Source organism: Pseudochaenichthys georgianus, chromosome 9, assembly GCF_902827115.2.
Source record: "Pseudochaenichthys georgianus chromosome 9, fPseGeo1.2, whole genome shotgun sequence".
NCBI lineage: Eukaryota > Metazoa > Chordata > Actinopteri > Perciformes > Channichthyidae > Pseudochaenichthys > Pseudochaenichthys georgianus.
Window position 1 is genome coordinate 3,736,783 of NC_047511.1, and position 21,296 is coordinate 3,758,078.

General features: G+C 41.5%; 1 protein-coding gene across 2 annotated transcripts; it reads left to right on the forward strand.

Annotated features, from left to right (window-relative positions):
- The first annotated feature begins 640 nt into the window (after positions 1 to 640).
- Positions 641 to 18,912, forward strand: LOC117451932 (NMDA receptor synaptonuclear signaling and neuronal migration factor-like). 2 transcript variants are annotated; one of them, XM_034090303.2, is made up of 10 exons: positions 641 to 687; positions 1,541 to 1,630; positions 2,917 to 3,044; positions 3,133 to 3,216; positions 3,956 to 3,989; positions 4,217 to 4,287; positions 5,314 to 5,393; positions 6,326 to 6,428; positions 9,780 to 9,855; positions 12,793 to 18,912. In XM_034090303.2, exons 1-10 carry the CDS (start codon positions 657 to 659, stop codon positions 12,888 to 12,890), a joined length of 795 nt encoding a protein of 264 aa, XP_033946194.2. In that variant the 5' UTR covers positions 641 to 656; the 3' UTR covers positions 12,891 to 18,912. The 2 variants fall into 2 exon arrangements, with proteins under 2 accessions (XP_033946194.2, XP_033946195.2); XM_034090304.2 differs by lacking the exon at positions 9,780 to 9,855 and having other exon boundaries at positions 12,793 to 12,878.
- Positions 18,913 to 21,296: the final 2,384 nt, after the last annotated feature.

The window sequence follows — 21,296 nt, forward strand, 5'->3', positions numbered from 1 at the left end:
CCATGAAGGTGCAAATAGGAATAAACAGATGACCAACAAGTACAGACACATGTTTTATATTTAGATGTACTGCATATGGGAAGTAGTTCAGGGTTAAGAGTGTGTGGCCCGTGTGCACTACACAGAACCATTACAGTCAGACAAGCTTGATGAATAATACAAAGCACAACGTTCCGACTGCGACCACTCAAGGTTGTTCTCTCTCTCTCTGTATAACTCTTTCCCCCGGTGTGTGTGCATATGAATAAATCACAAGCCCCTAACATCGATCCATTAGGGCCAGACATCAAACATAATGTTAAATATAAAGAAAAGGTTTCATATATTTTAGTGCAGTGTATTCATTATGTTATTTGATACTTAATAATACACGAGAGGCTCGTGCTCTTATTGCAGTGTGTGCTAACTTGTTAGCATGCGCTTCACACAGAGCTAGCTGCTGGAAACCATAGCTTGCAAAGCGCTTTGAGCACCAGGAAAAGCACTATAAAAATAACATGTATTATTATTATTCTCACCATCTTGCCACAGCTCTGGCTAGACTTTTCAAAAGCTTGTATCCGTCTTTCATTCTCTGGCACTGTTCCTCATTCATGATGTCTCTGTCTCCTTCTTCTCTCCCCTAAAATTGTAGAAACTTCCGCAAACAACTTAGGATGGTGGGCAGCCGCAGGGTGAAGGTCCAGAGTAAGTCTTGCTCTGTCCTGTCTGCCTGCTGTGAGCAGCACGTGGTCATGCACTCATGCTTCACAGTGTGTACCATAACATCGGGAGGCATTCACTCTTCATGCATGGAGCAACAGCACTGTGCACGTTCAGATAACATACCCTTACAATGGTCTCCATGGCGATCTGGCCCGGTGTGTGCATGTGTCAGTGACTGAACCAACATTTACTTTACAAAAAGAACGTGTCATGTATTTCATCTTGACTGCTGGGTTCTAGCATTCTATCACTGATGACTTGAGTCCGCACACTCAGCGCTTTAACACGCGTGTCTGCCGCTGTATCTTTGGAACCTTTGATTTGACTTGATAACAAAGTATGGGCCAATTCTTTTCATTCTTCACAAATCAACTTTGAATGACCATTCCCCTGGTGCTAAATGTACATTGTGTCGTTTGGTTAAATGGAATGTTAAGTTATCCTATAACCCAACACATTGTGTGGCCGCATATTGGACCCCAAGCTTTGTCAATACAGTATGCCCTCTGCATCACTTCATATCCATCACAACATTCTTCACTCGACAGTTTTTAAATAATTCTAATATTGAAATCAAAAAGAAAAATCAAGTCTGTCCCTTAAGTGAAGTTTGATCATAAGAATACAAATGAAAATGTATTTAAGATATAGGGGTTCTGTGCTCTTTTCTGTTGTGATACAGCCAAGAACACGTGTGTATATCAAATCAGTTTATTTGTGTGTGTGTGTGTGTGTGTGTGTGTGTGTGTGTGTGTGTGTGTGTGTGTGTGTGTGTGTGTGTGTGTGTGTGTGTGTGTGTGTGTGTGTGTGACTTCTTCCCGCCTCACTCCATCAGCCTATGCCGACCGCCGGGCCCGGAGTTTCAGCCGCTCGTGGAGTGACCCCACCCCCGTGAAGCCTGAGTCCCTGCATGACTCCAGAGACAGTGAGTGGACACACTCTCACACACTGCCACAAGCAAATAGACTACATAGCACACACACATTTATACTCGTACTCAAACCCACAATAACACAAAGCTTAAGATTAGCATGACCTATTCGTTGTCGTAGTTTCTATATTCTGCCACAAAGGCATCCTGAAAGCTGACCTGACACGACAGACGTAACACAAGCCATGCTTACTGGGATAGGGTGGCGAGCCGTTGCTTAGCCCCGGCCACCTGTTGATTCATTGCATTGCTGTTAAGTAACATTTACTCAAGTACTGTACTAAAGTACTATTTTGAGATACTTGTACTTTACTTGAGTTTCAATTTGTTGCTACTTTGTATTTCTACTTTCTACATTAAGGTGTAAACGGTGTACTTTTCCTCCACTCCATGTATTAATACCTTTAGTTACTTCACAGATGAATGATGTGAAATCTAATCAAGTGTTGAATCAGACTTTAGTTCCACCTGGAGTGAATCCACCAGCTACCCTGCAGTCTACAAAGTACTTCAGACTAGCTGCACCTTCACCAGCTTTGAGAACACTTTCATGATCAATCATTATAAAACATATATATTATTCTGAAATGGACCAATCTGCACAACGGCTGATTTTACTTTTGGTACTTTAAGTATATCTTGATCCCAATACTTTTGTAATTTTACTTGAGTAACATTTGAATGCAGGACTTTTACTCGTAACAGAGTATTCCTACACTCTGGTACTTCTCCCACCTGTGATGAATTGACATCTGACAAGCGTTGGTGGTCAGTACATTAGACACACACAGAGACTGACACGTGCACCACTTGCACTCTCTTTGTGTACTTTCTGACGGCCATGGCGTGTCTCCAGGTTGTCTTGATACCCTCGTTTATCTCCTCAGCCATCCTCACCGTCAACCAGCCGCCCATCTGCCTGCTGCTTCGTGCAGGAGCTGTCTGTATGTGGCTGCTTCACAAGCAGAGTGTTTTTGTGTCGCTCTCTCTCCACTGATGTCTGTTTTGAACTCCTCCCCTCCTCCCCTCCTCCCCTTCTCCCCTCATGTGCTGCAACAACAGGCGCACCGCTTTTAAATGGAGCACCCTCATCTCTAATCTTGTTTGTGTTATCCTTTCATCTCTCCCTTTGTTCCTGTGTGTGTGTGTGTGTGTGTGTGTGTGTGTGTGTGTGTGTGTGTGTGTGTGTGTGTGTGTGTGTGTGTGTGTGTGTGTGTGTGTGTGTGTGTGTGTGTGTGTGTGTGTGTGTGTGTGTGTGTGTGTGTGTGTGTGTGTGTCAGGCGGGGAGCTTCAGACCTCCACAGGCACACCAGATGAAGGGCTGGACGAGTATGCCGACTGGGAGGAGGAGAGGGAGTTGGAGAGAGTGGCCTGTGAGGAGGAGGACTTCATGCCACCTAAGATCATGGTGAGGATCTGGGCTTGACACTTTGACCGAAACACAAAGCATCGGTCTTACAGCTGATGTTTCTCTGCACGCATCCTGTGTTCCACAGCTGATATCCTCCAAGGTCCCGAAGGCTGAATATGTTCCCAACATTATTCGCAGGGACGACCCCTCCATCATCCCCATTCTTTATGTGAGTAGCAGCCATTTTGTGCTCTATTCATGTAAGTGTCCACACTAACACAACTAAGAAACAAAAAGCAACCTGAGGAGATGAATGGAAAATGGTCCAATGATCATTTGTGTCAGAATGTAGAAGAGCCTCTTTAAATGATTTAGCCTACAAGCAATTGACATAGTTCGAGCAGCCTGGCTTTGATTTGTGGCACATCTGATGGAAATATGAAAGACCACCTCCTGCTGTTTGTATACAGGAAAAGAACAAAGTACCATTAGCTTGTTGTGAGATGCAAAATGTGAGTGTCAGTCAAAGTGTGTCAGTCAGTTGACCCGCAGTCAAGTCCTCTCTACGCAGGAGGAAGTGAGTGAACAAAATGAACCGTTGACTTTAATCATGTAATTACTACTCAATATTATTGCTTTGAACTAACCTAATACAGTTATGTGACATGTGTTGACATAATACATTTAATTAAAGTCATGTTTGGTTTTTCTCAGTGCAGCGGAGAGAGGGTTAGCTACTTCTTTGTGGTCTGATCAACAGTTAATTGATCAAATGGTGCCCGCCGTATCATTTGTCCCCACGCTAGAGTAGACGTGACGTTACTTGAGCAGTGTTTCGATGTGGAGGGCGACGTATTAATGGCTGTGAGCGATCTAACGTTTTGTGAAGACAATCAGTGGCTCCTTGATTTGGTTATATTTCTGATCACTTAATGAAGTAATAATTCTGTTTCCCTTTCTATTTAAAGGACCATGAACATGCCACATTTGATGATATCCTCGGTGAGTGTAATCCGTGTGGGGCGATCAGCTGTCAAGTGAACATGAGTGTCCCGGTGTAAATGTGGAACAGATGGGGGGGGAGTAAGTGTCAGCTCGCTGTGGCAGAGATGACTCGTTGTTTTCGTAGTCGTGTTCGTTAGCGTCTCTCGAGGGACGCCAATTTATATATATCACCACCGAGGATCCGTGTGAAAAGTGACACATCTCTCTCTGTGTCCCCGTCCCAGAGGAGATAGAGAAGAAGCTGACTGCCTACAGAAAAGGCTGTAAAATCTGGAGCATGCTCATTTTCTGCCAGGTGAGTGACGCGAGGGACGGAAATATTGCGACATTATTGCCACCGTGTTATTGAACTAGTGATGGCTTAGAAATGGGATTAGTACTGTCTAATTAGCAGTTATCGATTGAGGGGTGAATTATATCACCTGGTAACAAGATCAGTATATCATTAATTTTCACCTCACAGAAAGAGCACATTTACATTTTAATACCATATTTTGTACAAATATTAGCTCTTTCAGTTCAAAAATAATTAATTAATTTGATCTGGAATAGAACTAGAGGCCAAACTGACATATTTGTTCATGGACTCAAATCCCTTTGGCTTGTAATTTATTCAGAATGAAATGTATTAAAAATAACTTTTGTCAAGAATACTATCATGAATATAACCTGGCGAAAAGGCAGGGATATTTATGGTGAATATTTGGCCTTTTCGTGTTGTTCATTTAAGTAGTTTCATATTTCTGTTCTGAGCTTATTTATAACGGGTGTTTGATGTGTTGCTCTCGCTAACTGGAGCTAACAGGAGCTAACTGGAGCTAACAGGAGCTAACAGGAGCTAACTGGAGCTAACAGGAGCTAACTGGAGCTAACTGGAACTAACTGGAGCTAACAGGAGCTAACTGGAGCTAACTGGCTAAATCAGACATTATAACATTACAAGTGACATCATCAAATAAAAAGTGAGAAAGTTAAATGAAAAGTTAAATAATTTAATAGAAAGTGACATTAAATAAGTGACATTATGAAATAAAAAGTGACACTGTGATACAAAGTCACATTATGAATTAAAAAGTGACACTGTGATACAAAGTCACATTATGAAATAAAAAGTGACACTGTGATACAAAGTGACATTATGAAATAAAAAGTGACACTGTGATACAAAGTGACATTATGAAATAAAAAGTGACATTTAATAAAAATGGCACAAAATGAAAAATAAAGTGACATTTATGAAAACAAAATGAAATGATGACGTAAAAAGTAAATTGATAGACATTCTGAAATAGTTGACATAATGAAATGACTCTTTCCTCAGGGAGGTCCGGGACATCTGTACCTGCTGAAGAACAAAGTGGCCACCTTTGCAAAGGTGGAGAAGGAAGAAGACATGATCCAGTAGGAATTCATTTTGATGCTTTGACCAGAAGCTCTTATCCTCACGATACAGAGCAAACACATGACATTCCTCATGCAAACATCACACTGACACAACAGAAACGTTGACTTTAATTAAATGTCAACCAATATCAAGCTGTATTAGGTTAGTTGAGAGCTATAATATTAAGTTGAAACTAATATTTTGTATTTAAACTTTATATTATTGCTTTCAACTAACCTAATACAGTCATGTGAAATCTTTGATACATTTCATTAAAGTCAATGTTTTATTTTGTTCTGTGTATAACAGTAATATGTTGCTACACATTAGTCACATGTTCAAGATACTGATAATAACAGACACAAAATAAAATCATGCTCTACATACACACGCTTCTTAACATCCTGCCACGACAGTTTAAAAGAAAATTCTTCCTCCAACCCTTTAGACCAGTGTTTCTCAAACTTTTTCATACCAAGGACCACTTAACCAATAAAAAAACACTCGCGGACCACCTAACTTCACACATATCCAAAATCACATCGTTTTTCTAGAACAGATTACAAATCGCCTGAATATGGTACAAACAAGTGGCAAGATGTGTAATGAAGGTGTTGCGCTGGGCTATATCATGCAATTGAAAGTGAAACTTAAGCTCGCTCCATTGCGTAGATATTCCCGCGAGAGTGCGGAAAACTCAAATTAATTAATTAATTTCAAATGTGAAATGTTACCAATATACTCACGGACCACTAGGGGGCGCTCACGGACCACCAGTGGTCCGCGGACCACACTTTGAGAAGCACTGCTTTAGAGCTACATTTTACATTTGAAAAGATTGCAGGTGGTCTGAATGTTGTGATGGAATACTCCCAAGTATGAATATTCTGTGGTTAATCTCCTCCACTCCACTGTTGACTTTTATAACCCTCTCCTCCCCTGCGTCCAGATTCTGGCGGCGGCTCAGCAGGCTGATGAGTAAACTGAACCCCAAGCCCAACCTCGTGCACATCATGGGCTGCTACGTGCTGGGCAGCGCTAACGGAGAAAAGGTACGGAGAGAAGAAGACACTCATATACTTTTTCCAAACTGAAAAGTTGACTTTAATGAAATGATAGTGCTAAAATGAGAAAAAGGAGGCTTATAATGAAAGAAAATGACTAAATGCTTTAACAGAAATAGTGACTTACACAAAAAGGTGCATCACTGGTACATACATACACCGGGTTCCCTCTGCAGTTTAGCTGGTTAACTGCCGCGATACCTGACTGTTTTCAATGTTGCACACGTCCAACAGTCATTTTGTTTTTTAGCCTTGTGCTTTCAAAAACATTTTATTGTAAAGGAATGATGTTACATCGATGACATGGAGGCGGCAGCTTGAGTGCATGCATTATTAAACCTTAGAGCTTTACTGCGTGTGCCTCATGCGTTAGAGGTAAAGAAGTAGGCTACCAGCAGTGACGTTAGACGTCTCCACATGAGTCGGAACACTTTCCCTGCGCTCAGCTGGAGAGCCACTATTAATAGACTGACTGACTACCTTCAGACGATGCTCCACTTCTCCCAGCATCCCTCTATTAGCCGTCTTACGCAGCAAATATATACATCAAAAAAGAATGTTTTAAAACAAAAAAAGCAGTTTGACTTCCTGTGACCACCACGTGTCTATGTATACACTGAAGTACCCTAGCCTGGAGAGCTTACCCTCACCTTAGTTTGGATCAATCCTGTACTTGTGATGCCTGTGGAGGTCGTGCACCAGAGCAGGTCGCTTGCTGTGCTCTTTCTGTGTGAGCTCTCCTCTCACCTCTGCCTGCTCCACGTTCACAGTTGGTTTCCCACAAACTCTTTTCTGATCTTTCAACTGGTTTATTTATGGCTCGAACATATTTCATCCTCAATATGTCACGAGATACAAATGATAAAGACAGGGACCCGTTGGTTGCCAGGCAACGTCAGAGTGACGACAAGACAAGAAATCGCCTGAGAAACAAACCGTGTAACCACCACAGCTGAAACAGAAGAGCCTTGAAGCTGCTGCAAGGCTCTTCTGTGCAAAGGGACCAGCTGTAGCTTCAGCTTGGTATGTACAGTTACATCGATCTCTCATCGCACGCAGGGCAATGAGAGCAACACATCTCATCATCTCTTTCTGATGTGTTGTTGTAAATGCACCTGGCTCGGTCCTTTCTAGAGAATGTTACAGTTTTATGAAGAAACACTTTTTATGGAACAAAATAAGAAGCGTGTCGAGATGTAACCTGCAGGCTGCCTGGCTCCATGTGTGAAGGTACAGCAGCTGGTAGACTCGGGGAACAAGAGCAGGCAGTAAACGCGTGGAGACGCCATCGGGGCTGGCAGACGTCCACATAAACACATGCAGTGGGAGGATAACGTCCACTCTGCAAGAACACATGGATGTATTGAGATGAGTACGACCCGTCAGGCTGAGGAACTGGGTCCCACTGACGTGATGTGTCCCCTTTAAGGGACCTTTCTAACAGTACTGTTGGTGCGCATGAATAATATGGTACTTTTCATGTGGAGACTCTGTTACTGCTCAAGTTCACATTTATTTCCCATGAACCCGTCTTTAAACACGACCAGACCCCACACTGTGTTCCTGTTAGTGTTAACTTCCTGTCTGTCTTCTTCTGTTGTCCAGCTCTCTGAGTCCTTAACCTCTTCCTCTGTTCTGTATTACTGGGGACAGTTGCACCACTTTGAAACCCAAGTGTCCTGTTCTAAACCAACGTACACAAATAACATTTCAAAAGGAATCCATGGCGTTTTCAACACAACACACGTGAAAAAACCCTCTTTGCTATGAAGCCCCAACTATGACCTTCAGAGTGAAATCATTGGTTAAATGAAAGCCCAGCTGTGTGCAGTCTAAGTGGCACGTGTTCTCTGAGATCAACTGCGTTGTCTGTAGAGAAATAGCCCGCTCTGATTATGCAACAAAGAGACCAACTATGACCCTGAAGGAGCGGGGAAGCTCCGCAGCATAGGTCGGAGCGTCTGAACATACAGTAGGACCACTTCAGGCCACGCCCTCCACAGAGCTGGGCTTCATGGGGGAGTGGCCAGAAGAGGAACATTGATTAGATAAATATGGCTTTTGCTAAAAGGCATGTGGAAAACTATTTTCACATGAGACTAACATTTGACTTTTTGGCTGTCATAACCACATCGCCTCTCATCCCCATGACAACACCATCACCACCACAGTGAAGAATGGTGGGGTCAGCGACATGATGTTGGGATGCTTTTCATCCGCAGGGACTGGAACAGGTTATGATGGAATTATAAGGAATGATGAATACAACTAAATGCATAGCGAGGCGTGAAGACGGACGGTGTGGCGCAGTGCGCTGTGCAGTGATCATCAGATCAAGGGGTGAAACCCGCCGCCGCTGCGTCTGTAAAGCCGCTGTGTCCTTGGGCAAGACCCTTCACCTGAACTTGCTCCTGTGGGTATTGTCCACAGTATCTGACCATTGCATGTATGATATATGTGTAATGTGTGTATATGTAAAGCGCTTTGAGTCATTGAAAAAGCGCTATAATAAATGTAAGGAATTATTATTATTATAGTGCTAGAGCACATGTGGTTTAAGGTGGAACATCTGCATTTCTTGGAATGGCCTGGTCAGAGCACACACTTCAATCTAAGTGAGAATCTGTGGTATGGCTTAATGACTGCTGCTCACCTGGACCTCATCCAACCTGAAGGAGCTGGAGCAGGACATATCATTGGATATATGACCCAAGCCTTTAGAGACATACCCAAAGATACAGCAGCTGTAACTGCTGCGAAATGTGGCTCGACAGGCTGATGGCTGGGGGAGAATACTAATGCACGCTCATGTTTGTTTAAATATCTTTGCATCTTTAAATGTGGTAGCATGTTGTGTACATCAAGGGTTATAATCTCTCCAGAAATCTAATTTAAAAAAGTATTTTATGTGATTAAATAGAGAAAACACCAAGGGGGGAATACTTTCTCAATCCCACCCACTGTGCTGTTCAGAGTTGTTTGTAGAAAGAAAATCACACTATGATCATTTCAACATATTTTTCAGTGAAGTGTTTCAACAATAATATTTTCCTCTATCGCAAATCATGTCACAATTGCAATATCAGTGAAAATAATAACAATTATTTCCCCAAATGGTGAGCCCTATGATCTAATCTGGCAGATGTGTCCATGGACAGAAAGCGTAACCGTACTGTACGTGTCTCTAACTCTACTCTTGTTCCAAAAGGACATGTGCATACACAGAACACTCTGCTCTCTGCATGCTCCAATATCTCTGCAGCATTATTACTGTTTGTCTTCATTTCTGAAGTATTCCTCTCTGTGGCTCTTCCTCTCTGCCCCCCCCCCCCCCTGCAGCTGATTCAGACTCTTAAGAGGCTGATGAGACCGGCTGTAGTGGACTTCAAGTCCCCACTGGAGCTGTCTGCAGAGGGTGAGAGCACGACACACACATGACTCATGTTCTGTGTATTATACCCATGCCCATTAGGGTGGCATGCACAACACAAAGTTGTGACGTAGACCAGGGGTGTCAAACTCAAGGCCCGGGGGCCAAATCTGGCCCGTCACTTCTTTTTCTGTGGCCCCACAAGAGCTTGCAAAGAATATAATATGTTTGTTATACGGTTACATGGCGATTTACAGAAGCACGTTGCCCATAAACTACATGTCCCACAATGCATCTCAAATTAGACTTTTTCTCAGAATTGTTCTTTTTTTTCAAAATGTCACTTTTTATATATATATATATATATATATATATATGACCTCATAAAACTAAGCCTTTAGACAGCTTTGATATCAAGGTATTTCATATTATATTTTCCTCCGTATTGCCTCCGTCTGGAGCTGCAGAACTGTTATCTAAAGCTCACATACTTTTTTCTTTTTGACTTTTTTTTCAGAATTTGGCTTTTCTTTTTAAATCATTTTGTGACATTCTCACTGAAGAGGCTTGCAATTATTTTCCCCAGACTTCTTCTGTCAGACGTAGTTAATTATGAAGTTATTACCCTAACGGATAATAATCCAATGCAGAGGCAATCATGTAATATAATACATTATTTTATATATATTAAATATTTATATATGTATATTTATAAAGTCTTAAAGTTACAACCGGCCCTTTGAGTGCAACCATAATGCTGATGTGGCCCGCGATGAAATTGAGTTTGACACCCCTGACGTAGACACTACTATATATGGGTGTGAGTTGAGGTGTAGAGTTCAGTGTGAGGATAAACCTGCAACCTGTACGTGTAACCTGTGGGATAAAGCTGTAGAGAGAAGTTGTCAAAGGTGCTGCAGCCTTTACGTATCGAGGAACTACACGGAAGAGGAAGACTGCTGACGATCTTCAGTCGTAATTAATCAGTTAACCGTTAGGGTGCGTGGAAAAGGTAGGACCCAAATGCAGTATTAACAAAAAGCGAGCTTTATTTTACAAAAAGCCGATGACAAAAGAAAACAAGAAACAAACTTAACATTACCAACACAGGGGAGCACGAGTAAAGAATCCAGGATCAAAAGCTTCAAGGAGAAACATGGAGCGTGACGTGAAGGGCAGACAAACAATGAACCGACATGGAGCACAGGGGAAGACGAGACTAAACACAGAGAGGGGTAATCACGGGACAAGAAACAGCTGGGTAAGGGAGGGAGAAACACAGGGGCAACAGGTGAACACAATGAGACAATCAGACACACCGGGGAAACTGACGACAGGAAGTAGGACCAGACGAGACACAAGAGGAAAACATGAGACAGGGGTTGCGTTCCGATAATCCAAAGATCAGCTCCTAACGTCTAACCCTATCTCCTATCCCTTGACCTCTGAGTGAAAGGTCACGGGGTTAAGGGATAGTGGATAGGAGAATTCAAAAGGACTTAGGAGAAGAGACTGCGGTACTTTAGAGAATCGACTGCACTTTCACTATCCGACGTGTTTATGATGCGCCAGCGGACGTCATTGTGTGCGTCTGCTGCTGTGGGGAAACCATGGAAACCACAGTTTTCTATACAGCGGACTACAACATGGATGTTTAATAAGAACGAGGGACTACTGTAAACTCATCTAGAGACTCTGCACCGTGCTCTGATGCTGCTGCTTTGCTTTATGAACGTGGACAACAGAGAAACATATTCTTCAGGACCAAAGCTGGAATTGAAATAAAAAAGGAAAGTGAAACTTCTGCTCGTCACCCTCTCCCTCCGGTCCACATTAATACCAATGATCCCAATACGTATGATTGTATGAACTAAAGATCTTAAAATCAATACAGATGTATTTATTATAAACGTTAGTCCTTAACATCTATCACTGTGTATATCACCATTCAGACATCTTTTAAAAGTTGAACAAACCCCACACAGCTCAGTGAAGACTGTGAGATGTTGACTTTATTTGATCATTTCAGTAAAAACTAACGTTCATATTTCTCTTTTTGATTATAATACTGATGAACGTTCAGAACAAAGCACTTTGGCAAGTTACCACATACGTTTTAAAAAGCTTAATAAGCACCGTAACTTTCATGATATAATTTCTCCGTCATAATCGGTTGTTTCCGTGAACGGCCGACTGTTGAGTGACGGCAAATGCTGCGGCTGCAATGCATTGTGGGGCAGCATTTTCTCCTCTCCTTTCGGTTAGGGAGGTCCAGTGGTTCCTAAGCTAAAGGAGGTTATAAAGGAAGTTTGAAACCTCCTTTCCTTTCATTTAGAGAATTGGAACGGCACTTATCATGGCTGCCACTGAGGGACTTCCGGGTCCTTTCACTCCGTTAGGAAGGTTCCTCAGCTAAAGGGACTATTGGAACGCAGCCAGGGAACACAGAACAGCAAAATAAACCCAAAACTTAACACATGAAACTCAAATCATTACATTAACTATTTTTAGGGTGCAGCTATATGTTTTATTTATTTCAATGTGGGCCCATTTTAATTTAATTTATTTCCCTTCAAATGTGCAGAGGACTCCCAAGTGCTGTGTTGATTAATTTTAAAGTAGGCCTGTGTATTTCTTTTGTGTATTTCTCCTTATAAGAGTTCTTTGTTTATTATTAGAGGTTAACAGTTTTCTATAATGTAATAAATGCAAATAAACTCTAGTTTTTGTCTATGACATAACAATATATACAACTTTATAAGCTATTACATATGTTCTGCAGCTCCAGATAAAAGAAATGGGTGGAGCGGGGCAACATGGCTCTTTGGTCCAACAGGTTGCAGACCCCTGAACTAACTAACACAGTTATGTCAAATATGATGACATAATGTATTTCATTCAAGTCAGCGTTTCAGTTTATCCGTGCAGTATAAAGCACACTCATGTAATCTCGTTTTTTCCTTGGTGGTTTTGTGTCTGCAGGCAAAGAGATGATCGAGATGTACTTTGACTTCCGTCTGTTCCGCCTGTGGAAAAGCCGTCAGCACTCCAAGCTGCTGGACTACGAAGACCTCTTGTGATTTGATCCAGGTTGCGTTGGCTTGTTGGCCGGTGATCTCCCTTGTGAGCCTGCTGAAGGGCTGCGGCCCGAGAGGCTCTGTGCACAGCTGGATATTTTCCCTCTGGAGCGACAGGGTGGCCCTGTAGATTCAGCCCAGCCGTGTACTTTTTCTCCCTTACCGATTTTCACTTTCTGCCTATCTCAGAGAAAAGAGAAAGAGGGGGACAAGAAAAAGGAGGAGAGGCGCAGGACTCATCATCCTAAAGAAGACTGCAGTTAGACTCCTGAGGATGTAAAGCGTAACGAGGGACAGCTGAGGACAGGGAGAACTCTCTTTTCTCTCTGAGCCAACCTATCTGCTGCTTTAAGGTGGAGGCGTATAAGGATGGTGGTGTTTTCTTTATCAGGTGTGTGCTTACTGCAGCCTTAGAACATAGATGTCCAGCATCTATCGCTACGTGGAAATACAGGCTTTAGTCTTACTAATTAATTAAAAGTTGTGTTTTTAACACAGCTTTAAATACATGTCTTAGGATTCCGTGCAGACTGTTGTCTTGACTCAGGTTCAGTCCCTTGTTTGATACTGACAATGGTCCTCACCGTCGGCACATACTGTAGATCCTTCATACTTCACACACAGGCATCCTCAGTGAACGCTATGACTGTCAGGGATGTCATATTTTAACCTTAAGGGAAAAGACATTGTTTCCTTTAAGTCTTTCAGGTCAACCATGCATTCATGTTTGATCACTTTACTGACCCACACAGCCGACCGTTTGGGTTGCACGTGTGCTCTTGAATTGATTTATTTTCTGCGGATTTGATGAGAAACCATGACGACTTCCTGCCCCTCATTTGTTTTAGATTAAAGTTGAGGGATGATTCAGGGGAGGAATTTCATTGTAATTTATATTCTTATTATATCTACTATTACTATTATTTGATATGTGCCATTCGTTAACACATGCTTCCAGTAAGCTTTCCTGTGCACTGTAAATGGCTGACTGAGCAACAGAGGACATACAATAATATTTCGTAAGGACATTTTTAGTCCTACAATAAAGTGTTTGAGCATTACCTATATATCCTCATTGCCATTGAAGATATAAGACAGGCTATTAGATATTATTGAAGTAGGTAAATGTCTTAATGATACTGTTATTTAGTGTGTTACAATACTCGCTGCTTTGAAGTGTGTCTAATACCGGGCTGAAGCCCTTTCGGTACACTTAACTGTATTAGGTTACTGTAGTTGTAAGCATAATATTAAGTTTGGATAAAAAAAAATTAGGTTCAACTTAATAGTATTGCTTTCAACTAACCTAATACAGGTATGTGAAATCTGTTGACATAATACATTTAATTAAAGTCAACATTTGAGTTATTTCAGTGTAGATGAAGGACGAGGCTACATTATGCTGTCACAGCCGGGTTCTGATTTACTCTGTATTCAAATGATTGCTTTAATATCATGATTGAGGTCTGTGCTCTGTTGCTTCAACCTTAATACTGCAGCCAGCTCATGTCGAGTCACAAAGGAGGCATTTAAGCAGATTACTGTCAGAATACTGAATCTGTATACTAATAAGAGTGTGTTGGTATTCAATTTGTCAGACGAGACTGGTTCACTTTCAGAGCCCAATTGCAGCACAGGTTTCATAATGACCAAAGTATAAAACAGCTGCTATTTCTAATTTAGTTAGTTTAGTAAAGAGTCTTATTCTAAACTTTATTTTATTTATGATATGTCTACTGCACTCTGCTGCTTACAGTTTCTCTTATTTCATTCAATTTCCAATGGCTTCCACTTTGCCATCTTTCGTGTGTGGGGAAGTACGGTTTTGTTAGCAACACAAATCATTCATATGTTTCGCAAGTTTGGTTGAACAGAATAATCTAGAGATATGTATACCACTTTTAGGTTTTTTTAAAGTTTATAAGCTAACGTTAGGCTATAAACAAGCTACATCACGATTTCAAGGCTGCAGGTTGTCACCGCTAAGCTAAGGACGGCTAGTGCTTGAAAATGCATGATGACATTTGGAGGTGGTAGAAGTACTCAGATCTTGTACTTGAGTAAAAGTAGAAGTACCAGAGTGTAGGAATACTCTGTTTCAAGTAAAAGTCCTGCAATCAAAATGTTACTCAAGTCAAAGTACAAAAGTACTGCCATCAAAATCTACTTAAAGTACCAAAAGTAGTCGTTGTGCAGATTGGTCCATTTCAGAATAATATATATGATATGTTTTATAATGATTGATCATGAAAGTGTTCTCAAAGCTGGTGAAGGTGCAGCTAGTCTGAAGTACTTTGTAGACTGCAGGGTAGCTGGTGAAGGTGCAGCTAGTCTGAAGTACTTTGTAGACTGCAGGGTAGCTGGTGGATTTACTCCAGGTGGAACTAAAGTCTGATCAACACTTGATTAGATTTAATCATTAATCCAAATCTGTAAAGTAACTAAAGATATTAAATAAATGTAGTGGAGTAATAGTGCAATATTTACAAAATTGTTCTTAAGTACAATACTTGAGTAAATGTACATAGTTACTATCCACCTTTGGTTATCTAATTCAGACACTTGTTAGCTACCGCCGTTTTTATGACACGTATAAGCTTTAGACATTTATGAGTGGAGTGTTTACTGACGTATTTCACGTTTTAGAACCAAACGTGAAAATCTCCTCAGCTTTTGTCGATGAACTGTCTTATTTCCGCCTTTTAACCACAAACACACTAAATATACCATTGGCTTTAAGATGAGGGAACCGGAAGTGCTAACTCATTTACGAGTTTAAGACTCATTCCTGCCCCCTTTATCTAGCTACCATCAATACAAAAAGTCAACACTTACATGGATGGATTTAGTGACGTGGAAATGTACACTATGCTGAATGCCAAATCAATATCTTGGTAAAATCATGTGAAATGTTGCAGGTTGGTCCATGTCTGCAAAGTATTCCACTCAGCCTTTTGTTTGTGCTGGCCATGAAATCTGCAATTATTGCAACACTGACTTTATTTCAAATGTGTTAGTAGAGTATATCTCTTAGATATTGCCAGTAGGTGCTCTTGATAACATTGCTTGTTCATTAAATGTATACAACACTTAAAGGTGGGGTAGGTACGTTTCAGAAACCGGCTCGAGATACACTTTTTGTTATATTCCATGGAATGCTCTTAACATCCCGATAGCAATGAATATCTGAAGTGCTTTGACAAAAAATCCATAAAAAAATGTGATCTGTAGAAGCCGTAATACTGTAAAAAGTACAACAGCCGGCCCGGCTAAACGGATTGGATGGCCTACCTGCCTGTCAGCCTTCCATCGGGGCACAAACTTCTCTCGTGCCCTCATTGGTCGTGTGTGTTGGAGGAGGGGCTCTGTAAGGAAGTGGCAGATTGTCTCCGGTTGTGTATTTTCAAATTCTAGCGATCTCGAGCCGGTTTCTCAAACGTACCTACCCCACCTTTAATTAAACAGCACGGCCCTTTCTCTTTGGACTGGTGCTTTGTAGCGCAGATGCTAACGTTTCTCAGAGGCTGTCTCCTGCTCCTGCTAGATCAACTATGCTGTGTTTGCTCAGTGAGCTCTTTGCCTAGAGGTAGCATCTGTGCGTGTTATTGTGTGCATATTCAGGATTTTGCCTCATTCTGAAATGTATTTGTTTAAGCTCTCCAAATCTTCCTCCTGTAGCAATGTGTGAATATTCCTGTATGATTTTTCTAAATCTGTAAAATGTACAAGATAGAGAACATTGTTTAAGGTATTGTATTGGTCTTTAAGATATAAGGATTTAAATGTTGTTGATAAACTGTGGAGGATGAAAGGAAACCTGACTGCATATACAGCATATTTATATAGAGGACTGTTCTGCTTTCTCCTCTGCCACAACCCCCCGAGCCTGCTAACATGGCTGCTCAATTCTACTGCATCTCACCACGACGCATATCATCTGCTGCTGTGATTGGATAAAAAGCAAGTGTAGTTAGATTAAGAACATTGACAAGAGCTTCATGAGTTCCTAATCATTTTTCCGATAACAATGAAAATAATTTTTGCTGAAGATTCCTGATAACGTCTCATGTTGTAGCCCACAGCAACACGGGTAACATTGTGAAAGAGCCCAACAATAGAGTGTTAAGATGCATTCTCATGAAACGCGGTAAAATGGCGCTGGCTTTGTGTTTGAAAGGGGAGAGTTCTGCCGTCGTACTACGAGGAAGAGTTACCCTCGGCACCGCGCACTGTTAGAAACTGTCGTCTCGCTCGAAGTTCAAATCTTTCAACTTTGACTTTGATTGCCGCTAACCTTTATAACAGCTGCACAAGCTAGCAGGGGAGGTAACCATAGAAACAAACTAAACTGGCTGTTTCACCTCAAGCCTCTGTGCTCAACCTCGTGGTGAGCAAAGAGCCAACGGGTATCATGTGAATGCAGCTTTAGAAAGCAAACTGTATCATTAGCACTAGCTGGCTAACTTAGCTGATAACACGGTCCAAAACACAACCTTAGCAGTGTTCTGTTCAGTTATGTGAAGCATTTTGGAATCAAGGCTTGCTAAGGACAACATAAACTACACTTTAATCACCCCGACCAATAGTATGTATGGTTCTATTCCCAAAATAATGTAAAGTTGAAATTAAAAGTAACCCGGCCAAATCCAAAATGTGTCTCCACATGACCCAGGTGCATTTATATCTGAATCTGCAGTAAAAACACAGCAAGGATGTAGGACTTCTTTCTTTAATAAAAGCATGCATATTACACATTTAAACATTTCAATCTTTTGCCCTGAATTTGTTACTACTAAAACTAAATTGATATACTAGCTATGTAAATTTGATATTTCTCCGAATCCTCTTTGGTCTAACATGTTGAGACTCAAGATCGACATACTATCACATAAATTACTTATGGCGAACATAGCAAAACCTTTTATCGAGCTCACAGAAAGCAACATCATCATCATTTGAAGTTGTAGGCTTGGTCGCCTGACACTTAAATAAGTCTTGTTTGGTATTTTTTTTCATGTGATTAGCGAAACCCTCAGAATTTGCATTAACTGCCAGTAAAAGTAAGTGAACGTTTTAACCTAAAAAGTACCCAGATAAGTGGCTCTCAAGCTGAAAAGCTCAGTATGGATTAGAGGAACAGGAGTGATAATTATTAGTGGGTTTGTTGAGACACAGTCATTTGACACATGTGCGTACAGTAGGAGCATTGGAGAAAACGGGACAGAGTGATGGAGGAGTTGGCAGGATAACGTCTGAGTCGTGAAGGGATCATCTTGGCTAACTTGTTTGGACTTTGGGACAGCACATAAGTATCTCAGAAGTCAGCAGACTCTTTAAAGAGGACTTTATAATAACGCAGTTTGAGCAAGTGAGCGATACACAGTTTGACATTAAACCCGCCACTTCTATTCCCTGAGAATATAATTACACAAATCAAGACATTGATCTTTGAACGCGTCCTGTTATTTCCCAAAGGAAACGGTGTGTCCCCATTATGCAAAGAGGACATTTCCCCCAGTTTGATGGATCATTAATAAACTGGGTTGTGACTTCCCTGCTGCTGCTGCTGCTGGGTTTGTGAAGACTGCGTGACTGAGGGTGATGGATTGATTGCCCTGACACCTCCAGTCAAGCTGGGATTGTATTTTGGGAAGAGTGGAAAATAATGTGTTTACATAACGTCTGTTTCACTTTGCATCAACTTCTAAGTCTTTTAACTGCGCATTTTGGAAACATTTACTTAGACTAACAGACTGTAGACCGGATAACGGTAATATAAGGTTCAAGGGTTAATCATCCATGTGTCTTGATATAAAGTGTTGTTGATTATAGAAGGTACAATAGCAATTAACATTACCGTGTATCTGGTGATTGTGATACTAGGAAAAGTTCATAATAGTGTTGGGTTGTTCCTCAGAGACAGATGGATAGATGGAACTGTAATCCAATTTGTGTCTGAACTACTGTCAAGAATATTGTTGCATTGCATAATGTTGATTCTAAAAATATTGTTTTTCCATTAAACCTGAACTCTAAACAGTATGTTTTTTTTATTATTGATTGAGTTGTGACAATATAAATGGTCAGAGGTCTGCTTTCATTTTTTGTAACTTACTGTAAGAGGTTGAGGGCAGGGTAGTCAGAGCACCTCCATTCCCAACAGGTGGCTCCACCCTCTCCCAATTAGCAGTATTGGGAGAGGGTGGAGAGCCACACACCTGGAGCTGATCTCCACCTCTCAAGGGAGACGAAAGAGGTTTCTCAATACTCTCATTTCCCCTCCTCGACTCCTCTGTCCTCCGGTAGTGACCCGGAAATGGATTTCAGCGTGTCATGTTGAAGGACATCTCATTTCTCTAAATGCACTTCGAGGACCGAGCATCGAGGAGGCGGAGGAGGAGCTCTAACCGAGGATACACTGATGGTTCCTCCGCGGATGCATTTCCGGAAACGGTGGAGGCATTACGCACAGCCGTAAAATACACAACGGCTGTAGCCTGTTTATGCTTTAGGAGCTGGTGTGTGTGTTGTACAGTGTGTAGATGTGTGTGTGTTGTACAGTGTGTAGGTGTGTGTGTTGTACAGTGTGTAGATGTGTGTGTGTTGTACAGTGTGTAGGTGTGTGTGTTGTACAGTGTGTAGATGTGGCGGACAGACGGGTCTCAGTTGGTTTGGTGTCCTCTGCTTTCTTGTAAATTCATCTTTTGGACCGTAATTTCAATTCCCCATTTCAGCGACCAGAGAGGGGGGGATATATCCAGTCTCTGATTGTGTTACGTTATTATGAGAGTGCTCTCATACTTGTTTGATTCTGAAATTGTATACAGTATGTGTGTATAAATATGTGTGTATATGTCCGCATCTGTAGCCTGTTTTAATTTAATTTTTCTTTCTGTTGTTACTTTTTTTTTAACGGTCTACCCGCACTCGACTGGTTGGCGACCACTGATCATCTCGAGCAGTGATTCTCAAACTTTTTTCAATAATGTACCCCCTTTGAAAAAATCAGCCAAGTACCCCCTGATCAGCGCAAAAACAATTTGTTAAGGAAAAAAAGCCTATATAAAGAGGTACAGTACGGCACTGTACCATCGGTGTCTGAGTTATTAAAACAACAACATTGTAACTGAGAAACACTTAAATGCTACATTTCAAATGTTTACAATCCATCACTAAATTCATGGCAAACCAATTTTAACATCATGCAGTAACACTAAGACGACATTAGTTGCATTGAACTGATCTTTTTAATAAGTTGTACTTACAATGTAGTGAGAAACATGGGCTTGTGCTTCACTGAGGATCTTTGTTATTCTCAGTGACAGGAAGGCCACTGCAGTTATTACACTTTGTGTTTTGAAGTATGTGTAACTCTGTTAATATAAAACCCACACTGCTCAAACTTTTTTTTCATTAACATAAAATAAATCTCACGTACCCCCTGCAGTACTCCAACGTACCCTTAGGGGTCCGCGTACCCCCATTTGAGAACCACTAGAGAATTCGAACGGCACTTATCATGGCTGCCACTGAGGGACTTCTGGGTCATTTCACTCGGTTTGGAAGGTTCCTAAGCTAAACGGACTATTCGACTGCAGCCCCTGCGTCCCTCACGTGTGTCTTTTCCTTGCGTTTTAGTCCCTCCCACCAGGAAAACATGGAGAGAAGCAATTCCATGAAATATAACAAAGTGTTTCTGAAGTGAATTACATACCCTACCTTTAAGCAAATTCCTCGTATGTGTAAAGCTGATTCTTTAATGTAATCAGTAACCTAATGTTACCTTTTTACTATTAACGGTATCTCGGCACCGAAACCGTAGTTTCGAATACACACCGGTGGTTTCTGACTTGGCTCGTTGTCAGCCGGTAACCAGCTGCCCAGACATTTCGAGGGGGAAAAGGATGGAAACGAGGCGTTCGGGTGCCGTGGGAAGAACCTCCGTTTATTCACGTTCTTCAAGCTATATTGACACTGTATTCCATACATATAGACTAGATACTATTCATTTTCTGACCACTTTCTCTATACTTTCGTCTCTCTCTCCTTAACTCCGCACTTCGCCTTGGCCATCACATTTCACACACACAGAGACTCCAAAACCCACAACCCCTTGCGGCTGCTACTCTTAAAGTGACAGGCCAAGCCTGTAACACTAATCTGAGTCGCAAAATATAAAAGAAATGTAGCCTGATTACTTTCAATAGATTCAAACAATAAGTAGCCTACAGAACAGCACAGCCTACAAAGAAGAAATGAAATCGGATTATTTTACAACAGGCCCAACAACAATCTGCTGCCGCTCTGCCAACCCTGATCGATCTTCAACCGTATGACCTCGGCTCACCGGTAATCCTCCGTCAGCACGCACTCTAGAGAGGTTTCTCAATACTCTCAATAATTCTAAAA